Below are 11,653 nucleotides of genomic sequence, written 5' to 3'. Positions count from 1 at the left end.
AATGGAGCCTTCAAAGTATTGATAAAAAGCATAGTCATTTCCTTCTCTAGAAGAGATGGCTGGACTTGTGTTGCTACCTCTCTCCACTACTGGGTGTACTGCCTGAAGCTCTCACTTGACATTTTTTTTCCATATTTTGCAGTATGATTCTATTGGGCGCTATTTCTGCCATATGGCCATATTGCTTCATGAAAGCCTGTGCCAAATCCTTCCACGAATTAATTTGGGCATAGCTTAACTCGTTGTACCATTTTGCTGCAGACCCGATCAAACTGTCTTGAAAGCAATGAATTAACAGCTGATCGTTATTGACTTATCATGTCATCCTCCGACAGAATATCGTAATGTGAGCTGCAAGGCAGCTAATCCCATTGTATTTCTCAAACTTCGGAGTTTTGAACTTTGGTAGGAGTACTAGGTCTAGGACTAAGCTCAAGTCCTTAGCGACCCCACAATGGTAGTCAGCATTTTCCATTGCTTTGAACTTTTCTTCTAGCCATTTGCACCGGTCCTCAAGTTGTTTTGGTAGATCTACTTTTTTCTTTTCCATTTCTGCCACATCATTGAGATTAGAGACGACGGGCTTAGTTGGATTATCCCCCGGATTAGAATCCGAGCTCGTTGGAAAATTCATCGATGCCGAGGCACCTGCCTGATATTGGGATCTGATGGTAACAGGAACCCTTTGTAGGTAAAGATTTGGTTACATTTGGGTGTTTGTTGGGACGAAGCTTGGAGGATAGGCGAGGTCTTCATTATCATCTCCAAAATTGACCATAGAATTTTTCCCTTTATTATGCCCTCCAGCCAATAGCTGCGTTAATTGGCTTATCAAACTTTTTTGGGATTCTAGATCCCTCATATCTTGTTGAATTTTGGCAAGTTATTCTTGTATCTGTGCCTGCAGCTGTTCTTGCATATCTCTTTGCAACTGTTCTAATATTTCTATTCTTTGATCCATTGTTTTCATTTTGCGGTGGGTACTGTAGTGATATTTAGTTGGTGGATTTTTGTTGGTTTCTAGTGTAACCGTCATAATTTTAATTAATTAGAGTCTTTTCATGAAATTTAATGCATATGATGAAATCTCATGCAAATGAATGAATGCAAAGAGAGGTGTTGATTCTGATTCAATTTCATTAGAACAACTTTGCTAGAAAATAAATTTCTTTAGATAAAACAGATTACATATACGACTTTGTTCTAATACCCAAAGCCTTAAATTTCCTAAGAAGCCAAGCTAACTCAAGGCCCCGATCTTATTCCGACTCATATTTTACATTTAGTGCATCAGCCTGAACCGCCAGGTTTTGCAGGTTAGCCACCTCTCGCACTTGAGCCACAGCTTCGCCCACGATATAATCTCTATGTCTGATCTGATCTTAAGAGCGGTGGAGCTGTTCTTTCCAATATTTATTGTTTACCTCAAGAAATTCAACTCAAAGTTCACCATTTCGCAGTGCAGTCTCAGGCTCTTCTATCCATCCTTTCAACTCCTCAATCTTGTTTAGGCTGACCCTTAATTTGATTACAGAGTTGCAACTACGATGCTGATGTAGTGACTTTTCTAAATCTGCCACCCGAGCTCTTAGCCTCTCCTTTTCATTTTGGCTTTCCAACAGACTCTTTTTTAGAGTATCCTCCCGTACTCGAGCATCTTGAAACTTCTTCTTCCATTGATTGGCTCTAGTCTTTTCTTCCTTGATTTCTTGCCACCATTACTCTGATGTTTTACCCAAATCGGCAGTTCTTATTGACATACGCAGCTTCTTGTAATCCGTCTTCAAACTATCCAAATTTTTTTCGGCCTTATTCTTACCTTTTCTTAATTTCTCGGCCTCTAGCTTGTAGATGTCGACATCTAGTCCTAACCACATCTTTTCCTCCTCTAACTGCTCTATTTTCTTTCCCAATTCCCGACTCCTTTTCTCAAAATCTTGCTTGATGATCTCTAATTCAGACGGGATTACTTGTAAGTGTTCCTGTATCGGGCGAACGTTTTCTTGACTTGGAATTAGAAAGATGTCGTTGATTCTTTTACGCTACCACCAGTCATAGCGTTTTCTTGACTTGGAATTAGGAAGATGTCATTGATTTTTTTACGCCACCACCAGTCATACTCAGGGGTTGTCATCGGACCTGCGACGAATCCTTTCTTTCTACAGGTTCGGTTCCAACCGTTCGATATTTCATGAACCTTCTTCTTACAGTTATCGCTCTTGTAAGTGAAATCGCATTGAGCCAACCCTTGTATTGTTGATATGAACTGTCTTGATCGATACTGCCTTATCATGAGTAGTGGAACATATCCAATAGCTCCCCATATCCTAAGTAGAGGGACCCAGTCGAAGTCATTACACCGATATAAGATCTCATCAGGGATCATCTTTGGAGCCCTCCATTCGACATTTTCAACTTATAAATTTTGGAGAATCGCCATCCATTTCTCTTCGGAGATGTCGTCCTATCTCAGTGTAGCCACTAATTCCTTCAACGGGGAGTAGTTTTCAGAAAAACTCAATATGAAACCTTTTCTACATTCTACAAGTGACTATGGAACCATGCCAACAACAAATGCGTATACCCTATGAATCTTCCCTCACCCACTCTCTGGCAAGCATTTAGGGATCTGAAAGTTTCAGCTAAGATTGCAGGAATGGGTGTGACCTTTTTGTCAAGTCGATCAAACAGGTCTGAGACTGCCTCATCAACATGCCCTAAAGATTTGGGAAAGACGACCAAACCGTAGATGCTCAAAACAAAAACATCAACCCTCTTTTTCATATCCGGATGGGCTAAAATCATATCCCTCAAGTTTTTCCAAGGGATCCACTTACTATCTCCTTTTTTGCTTTATCCGGGCTGCAACCCACTGTTCGCTCATCCCCGTGATACTCATCAATTTCTTCAAAAAGGTCAGGACATTAGCGGCTTTTGAATAGGCTTTGTCAGCTTGAATCTTCGAGCAACGAAGTAAAGCCATGTACTCTTCCACAGTAGGTACTAAATCAACTATCCCAAAAGTTAAGCAACTGTATGCAGGATTCCAATACTGAATGAGAGCTCAAAATAAATGCTTGTCCACCTTTATATTGAGTAGATAGAGCAAATCGCCATAGTTACAGTAAAATAACTGCTTAATCTCGTCGCCCCATTGGTCCATATCTCCTTTAATTCTCACAGATTATTCTAAGTCACACTGATACGGGTGAAATCCTACAACTCTGATACATATCCCTCGGTTAGACTATCACCTTTCTCTTGCTGCGTTCTCTCGACCATAATTGGACTACCGCATTATCCTCCACTCTATCAAGAAACCCCTTTTCCATGCTAAGCTCTCTATTTAGTAACCGAATGCGAATCAACACCTTTTTATGATAAAATTCCATACAATAACAGCAAAACACAACAAGTCAGTATTATGTACAAAAAATAGAACTCAAAGCAAACAATAAAAAATCAAACACCTATTCGGGTGACCACTAGGGTTTGGCATGGTTCTACATAGGGTAGGCTCCTAAGGCTCATTACATGTGGTTGGGTTCTAAAGTAAAGGTACCTGAACCGGCAGATTCCTTTATCCTCATCCATTATAGGCTCATACGGGCTGAGTTCAGTTCAGGGGTCCCTATAGCTATATAGAGATGAAAATCTCACGAAGACATAAGTACAGATGTATCCTGAAAGCGGTCCACTATCCTATATGGATGTAAAGACCTCATGAAGGAATAGTTTCTCACTCCCACTTAAAAGGGAAAAAATCGACCAAATCATGAGATGTAATATGCAAACATACATCGAAAGATTTAAACCACTAAAGCAAGCATATTATGACGAAAACCACGAAAGTTACAGATAAAATGCAATGGAGCAACAGTAAATTTAAAACAGATTTTCAAAATTCGACAAAAAAGACAAAAATTAATCAAATTTCGAAACCATTTTTTTTGAAAGGGGGTAAACTTTTATTTAAAAACGAAAATGGAGTCGCCACCAATTTTTTGAGGTGTGATCGGATCACCTAATAATTTGATCATTTTAATATAATATTTCGATTTACTAAAACAAAGATTTTGGCCAACGAAATTTGAAAAAAAAGGGTTTGGGATTCGGTTACGTGCGAGGAAGGGTTAGCACCCTCGTCACGCCCAAAATTGGTACCAAATTTAATTGATTAATGTCTTAATGTCGAGAGTTGAAACTTGAAAAGATTTTAAAATAAGATCCCTTTTGATAAATGTATGTTTTTTTTTAAAAAAAAACTTGAATTAAATTGAAACGAACATCAAAGGCCCACTCGTCCCGAGATAACGAAATGCCACATCCCGTAAGTTAGGATGCAACATTCGAACATTCGAGAACAAGTTTGCCTTCAAATTTTTCGAAACTTCATGTATTTTAAAATCTAAAAGGATATTTGGCTATTTAGGTTTAACAAGAAAATTGAAACCCCGTAAGTTAGGGTACGATTTCTTGAATTCCCAAAGCGCAAAATATTGCCTTATTTTGAATTTTTTTATTTTTGAATAATAACAAGTATAGCATTTAACGATGCGCGTTTATTTTTTTGGAGCAAAACCAATTGGTCGATATTGGACAAATACGTTGGAGCTTAATACACGATGTGATTTAAACTAAATAAACAAAAGGTAACATAGAACATGGAATAATAATACACGAATTAGATGCAATGTTAATGAATGTCCACAATATAAAGATGTTAATAAATAATTTCTAGAACACGTAATGGTGATATTCCTACAATGTATATTATTTTAATACCAATATTAACAAATGAAGAATATGCAACAAAATATTATATAAAACAATTTGAAGTCAATAATATAAAACAATTTCAAATAAATAATACGTAAAACAAATTTAAAATAAATAATATACAAAACAATTTAAAATAAATATTAGATAAGACACTCTAAAATAACATATAAAAGTTAAGATAAATAATATGTAAAAAGAAATTTAAAATAAATAATGTACAAAAACAATTTAAAAATAAAAGATATATATAAAAATAATCCAAAATAAATAATATATATAAATTTTAAGATAAATAACATTTAAAATATTTAAAATTGATAATAGTTTAAAATACATAATATGTGAAAAACTTAAAACAAATAATAATAAAACGATTTAAAATAAATAATATAAGAAAAAAACTTAAAATAAATAATAATAACAAAACAGTTTTAAAAAAATGAATAACTAAACAAATAAATAAATTAGACAGACTAAGGACTAGGTTGAAATCGAATTGAAATTTAGGGTACAAATTGTAAATAATAAAAAATAGGCCATCAAGGACCGAAGTGGAATGCGCTTAAAGAATGAGGGACTGATTAGGGAAATATTCTCAGCCCTTATGTGCAGCGTTTCAAATGTTTGCCTCTTCAAATGGTCAGAGTACCAAACTGAAACAGAGGCAAAATCTTGTGGCAGAAATCAAAAATAAAAAAAGAACATTGGACCCCACTAAGACGGCTACAAAGGCGAGGGGGCCCAATACGCAAATAGACCATAAGTAAAAAAAAATGCGCGGATCCCCTGGAGCGGGTCGGGTCGCGCAGGTCAGAGGCCTTATACGACATCGTTTTGAGGCCACTAAAACAGGCCCTAAACGATGTCGTTTCGTCAGTCCTATAAAAGCAAATTTTAAAACAAAAAATCATTTTGCTATGTATTTATTAAAAAAACTTAGAGAATTCTCTTGGCTCTCTCTCTCTCTCCCCTCTCAGGCCTAGGTCCAGCCGATGGGTTTCCCGGCTTTCGTCGCAGCACCACCATGGCTCCACTGTGGACAGTGGTCAGAGCCACTCAAAAATCAGATTTTCGGCTTTTTTTAAGACGGATCTAAAAGCGAAGCTTTCCTAGCCCGAGAATATCAAGAGAAAGGGACCCTCCACCCTCTCCTTGGGCCGATTTTGACGCCGGAGGGGAAGCTCCCGACGAAGAAGACGCGGACTCCAGTAAGTTTTCCTTCCTTTTTTTATATTTTCTTATATGAAATAAAAAATAAAAAAAAACTTAGAGAAAAATAAATATGAAATATGAAACGAAAATCGCCTTTAGAAGATTTATGGATATTCAATCTTTTTTTGTATTTAATCTTGCCTGTTCGTAAAAAAAGGTACAAAGATGGAGTTCGGGTTTTTATAGCAGAATTTTACAACTCTTTAGTTTCTAATTTTTGTTGTTTTGTTATTTACTATTGTTGCCCACGTGTTCCTCTTTGCCATTGCATTTAATTTTATTCTGCATGTGTCAGGGGTGTGCGAAGGCTGGCGTGCGGCGCTGATGACGCGCGTGAGGAAGTGCAGCGGCTGAAGCTCTTAGGGAGGCTAGGGTTTGCTGTTTTGTTTATGTGTTTGGGTTGACTTGGGCTGTAGAGTTTTTTTATTGTTTAGGTCATTTGGGTTTGGGTTTCAATGTGGAAATTGGGCATGCTGTTTTTTTTGTAAAATGGACTCTTAATGTATTTTGTTCTTTCTTTTTGGTTTTATATTTGGGTTTTGGGCCCAGGCCAAAATTGGCCTATTATTCTACGCTTGAATCATCGATTACGAGAAGGAATTTAGGATTCAAATTCATAATAATGACCAAAAACCACACCAGCAAGTTGATTGTAATAGTTATTTAGGAATCAAATTCAAGATGAAAAATGATGTTAACTTCCTAAAAACAAAACTAAAATGAACTTAATTATGTATAAAAAATTACATTAACTCTTTTATTTACTTGATAAGCTGCTACAGTTTACAATAATACTATATCAAGACAACCAAGATCAATTAAAGTACTTGAAAGGTCATTGTATTATAAAAATTAATCTCTTTATTATTTAATGGATCAATTTATCCTTACACTATAAAAAATAATCAAATGAGTCTAAATTGCAACAGAATCAACATTTACTGTATAAAAAATGTGCTGAATTTTTTTAAAAATTGTTAAAAAATTACAACATTTTAAGAAAGTGTATTGAAATTTAAATAAAAAAAAACAAATGAATTGTGTAGACGTTTTTATGATAATTTACAATACTATTCTTACTTTTTTATTACGTTAACTCCAAAAATATTTAATATATTGAAAATAAAATTACTGACCAGGGGCGAAGCCAGAACAAATTTTTAGGGGGGACCGAATGAAATTTTAATATTTTATAGTCTATATATTTATAATTTTTAAAGGATTAAATCAAATTTTTATAATTTTAGGGGAGGCCAAAGTACAATTTTACCTTTACTAATTTAAAATTTTTAAAAAAATTTAAAGGCCTAAATATAAATTTTTCATTTTAAAGGGGGCCAAGACCACTGCTAGCCCCTTGTATCCGCCTTTGTTGCTGACCATATTAGTTTTGCTAACTTACAAGTGTATGATTGAATATAACTTTTTTTTTTAGTTTAAGTGTTTGATTAAGTTAGTGATATTTTTACATTTAATTTAATTTTAAAATTATTAAAAAAATTTATTTTATAAAGTAATAAATATTAATTTGAGAATATTTTATTATTTGATATTTACATCAATTTTTTATTATAAATTATTAGATATTTTTATTTTAATTTAAATCTTCCACTCACATATCTAATTAATTTGTCAAAATCACATCTCAACCAAACACATAAAATCTTACCTCATAAAAACAAGAGAATCTCCAAAAAGAAATTAATTGACATCACATACATTAATAACTTACATTAAGTGATATTAACTCAACTTAAAATGAGAGAATCCAAAGTTATTATCTCTATTAATACTTGTTCTTAGCATTATTGTTTTAACAAAAAAAAATCAAAACAAAAAATGGAGAAGAAATTCATGTGATTTTCTTGGTCCCTTGTTGGGGTTCTTGTGTTCATCATGATTTTGGTAGCGAAACCAAAATTGGTGGATGCAATCACATGCCAAGAAGCTTTGATGTCATTGATTCCTTGTCGACCTTTCTTGACCGGCGGAGCATCCACACCCATTCCGCAGTGTTGTTTGGCGGTGGCTAACATCAACGCCGCTGCTACCACCCCCACAACTCGCAGGGACCTCTGTCGTTGTTTCAAGAAAGCTGGTCCTGGTGCAGGTGTTGTTCCTGACAAAGCTAAACAGCTTCCTCGATTGTGCGGTGTTAGAGTCATTGTTCCTATTGATCTTACTGTTAACTGTGGGTTGTAAGTTTTTATTTCGTTTAATTTTGCAATGAGAAAGCTAATTATGGTGTTTGATTTTCCAAAAAGTGGTGACGAAAGATATAACTTGTACAAATCTTTCCAGTTTGTAATTCGATCCGATCAATTAGTTCGTAGAACTATTTACTCGATTGCAGACATTTCTGGAACACCTCTAACAGAGGGACAAATAGTCAAGTTTGAAAGAACTTATTGTCAACCTCTTTCAGATATGAATCCATCTAATTCAGAAGAGAAGAACTTGCATCAGTATCTCAATTTCAATTCAAACATGGGTTTGATTCACACTCCATGTTCTGAGAAATATTTACCATCCGAAAAGCGGAAAAAAAAAGTCTTCGTCTAAAGAAATACGTTGAGAAAGGGTGGATGTATAGAACATTTCAACGAGATAGTGCTTTTTCAACTCTCTCAAAATGGAATCTATTCCAAACATATATGCCATGGTTCCTTACTTCGACAGGGTACAAATATCTAAATTTGATATTTTTAGATACTTTTTTAGATTTATTGCCGATACTAAGTAGTAGTAAAAAATTTGTATCCATTTTTCATGATATTATGCATGGATCAGATATATCATGGCGAATTCTTCAAAAAAAATTGTGTCTTCCACAATGGAATTTGGTAAAAAAAATTTAGTCACTCAATTATGAAAAATTACAAAAAGGTCACCCAACTATTTAATTTTATCTTTTTTGGTCACCAACAGTTGAATGGATAAAAGAAAGATGATGTAGTAGCTTTTAAAATTAGCATAATAACAACTTTAACCTTCAACATTTACACACTATATAATTTGGTCTTTTTTGCAGTTTTGCTTTTGTTTGCGACCCTTTCACTTAAAAAGTTAAAAAAAAAACAAATTTATTAGCTAAATTTGATTGAAAATATATCAAATATTGAAACATCAAAAAATCCAAGATAACAATTTTCATCTTTTTTTTATTCTTTTAAAATTAATCTTCAATGTCATAAAGAAAAGCAAAACTGCAATAAAAGACCAAATTAATCAATATGTAAATGTTGAGGGTTATTTTTTTAGAATCAATACTAAATTGACACAATGTATAAATGTTGAGGGTTAAAGTTATTACTATGCCAATTTTAGAAGCTACCAAGTTATCTTTCTCTAGTTGAGTGATCATTTTGTAACTTTTCATAGTTGAGTAACCAAAAAAGAAATTTACTAATTGTCGAAACTACTTTTTTGAAATCGACTTTTTATTTTGAAAAATGAAAATGGGAGTCGCTACCAATCCTTTTTATGAGGTGTGATCGGATTACCTCGAAACTTGATCTTTTTAATAAAATGTTTAATTTATTAAAATGATATTTTTCGGTCTACAAAAATCCAGAAATGGGTTCAGGAGTCGGTTACGTACGAGGAAGGATTAGCACTCTCGTAACGCCCAAAATTGGTACCTAATTGATTAATTAATGTCTTGATGTCGAAAGTTGAAAACTCAAAAAGAATTTAAAATACGATCCCTCTTTGTATTATATTATTTTAGTAAAGTCCCTTAAATAAATCAAAACGTATGAAAAGGTTTTCTTATCTCAAGGTAACAAAAAATCATATCCCATAAGTTAGGACACGACATCTCGAATTCTCGAAAATAAGTTCACCTTTTATTTTTATATAAATCTCACGTATTTTAAAAGGATATTCAGTCATCTGAGTTCAACGAGAAAGTCGAGACTCCATAAGTTAGGGCACAACTTCTCGAATCTCCAAATACGGAACATTGCCTTATTATTTGAAAATTTTCTTTTATGTATCATGCAAAAGTAATGTAACACTTAAATTTTAATTTATTCGGGTATGGTGTAAAACGGACAAGTATGATTGAATACAACACCTAGTACAAATATTGGCATAATATAAAATAATGGATAACAAGTGAATACATCAACAGAATGAAAATATCATGCTAGTAAATGATGATAATGGACGATAGAATGAATAAATAAAAAATAGCAATTTAATGATAATGATAACAATAATTATAATAGTAACTATCATAATATTAATATAAATAATAATACTAATAATAATAAGAAGAAGAAGAAGAATATATGTAGTAAAAAACATAAATAATCTAATTTTTAAAAATATGTATATATAAAAAAGGTAAATAATAGATAGATGAATAAATAATAATAAAATAATAATAGATAATAAAATGCTAACAATAATAAAGGTATAAATAAAATAAATAATTAATGAAATAAAGTAAAAATCTAAAAAGAAATGAATATATAAACAAGTAAATAAATAAATGAATTAAAATAAAAAGGGCTTAATTGAAACTTAAATGAAATTAAAAAGGGTAAATCGAAATTAAAATGAAATTTAAAGCCTAAATTATAATAAAATAAACGAATAACCATAGATAGGGTTAAATCGAAATTTAAACAAAATTAAAAGCATAAATCATAACAAATTAAATAATAAAACTGACATAGGGACTAAAATTAAATGAGCAAACAAAGGAAGGGACCAATTGGGGAATTATTCCCTGTCTAAAACAGGGTCGTTCCTTTCAGGGATTAAAATGAAATAAAAATAAAATTACAAGGCGAAATTTAAATAAAAAATGAAAAAGGACTAAATTGTAATAGGCTACAAAAGCGGAAGGGCCTAATGCGCAAATAGCCCATGCACTTAAAAACATGCGAACCCTAGGTCATGTCGGGTCAAGGTGCGGGTCGACCTCAAAACGACGTTGTTTTGGGGCACTTCAGAATGCTTTGAAATAGCGTCGTTTAACACCCTTATAAATATCAGAAATTCTCCAAAAAAATCAGTTTAAACAGCTTTTAAAAAAAACACTCTGCTTCTCTTTTTTTCTCTGAAAGGGGAGGTTGAGTCCGACCCTGGGAACCACCGTCGGCCACTGTGGCTGCCACCGATCGCCAGCAACGACGACGCGGTCCACAATGGTCGGAGAAAATAAAAGAAGTCATTTTCTTCGCTTTTCGAGTCTCCGAGAACGTGACATGTCGTTTTTCATCGGAAGCAACGAACCTCTACCACCTATGGCGACGGAACACGAAAAATCAGGTAAATCTCGACCCCTTTTTTTGCTTTTCTTTTTTATTTATAAAATAAAAAATTAAAATACATAAAAAATCGCCTTTTAACTGAGTTTTGTTTTTTGATTGATATTCTCTGTGTAAAAAAAAAATTACATTGTTCGTGGCTTTTTTATAGCCGATTTTACACTGCTTTATTCACTGTTTAGTTAGTATTTGTTTTCTTTTGCTACAGTTTCTTAACTCTTGTTTTTGTGTTTTTTTAGTCTTCTTTTGCAGGTCTTTGGCGAGTCAACGGAGGGGACTTTGTCATTTCGGTGCAAGACGGCCAGGGGTGCCAGGTCTCGGGTGGTGGGTGCGCTGTGAAGGCACGTGGGTGGCAGCAGATGGGTGCAGCGCACATG

General features: G+C 33.7%; 1 protein-coding gene across 1 annotated transcript; it reads left to right on the top strand.

Moving 5' to 3' along the window:
* The first annotated feature begins 7,890 nt into the window (after window positions 1–7,890).
* Window positions 7,891–8,196, top strand: LOC107936620 (non-specific lipid-transfer protein A). The gene has a single exon (XM_016869377.2). The coding sequence runs from the start codon at window positions 7,891–7,893 to the stop codon at window positions 8,194–8,196; it is 306 nt and encodes a 101-aa protein (XP_016724866.2).
* Window positions 8,197–11,653: the final 3,457 nt, after the last annotated feature.

This window comes from Gossypium hirsutum, chromosome A07, assembly GCF_007990345.1.
Source record: "Gossypium hirsutum isolate 1008001.06 chromosome A07, Gossypium_hirsutum_v2.1, whole genome shotgun sequence".
In the NCBI taxonomy this organism is placed as follows: Eukaryota; Viridiplantae; Streptophyta; class Magnoliopsida; order Malvales; family Malvaceae; genus Gossypium; species Gossypium hirsutum.
This window is presented reverse-complemented; position numbering and strand designations above follow the sequence as displayed.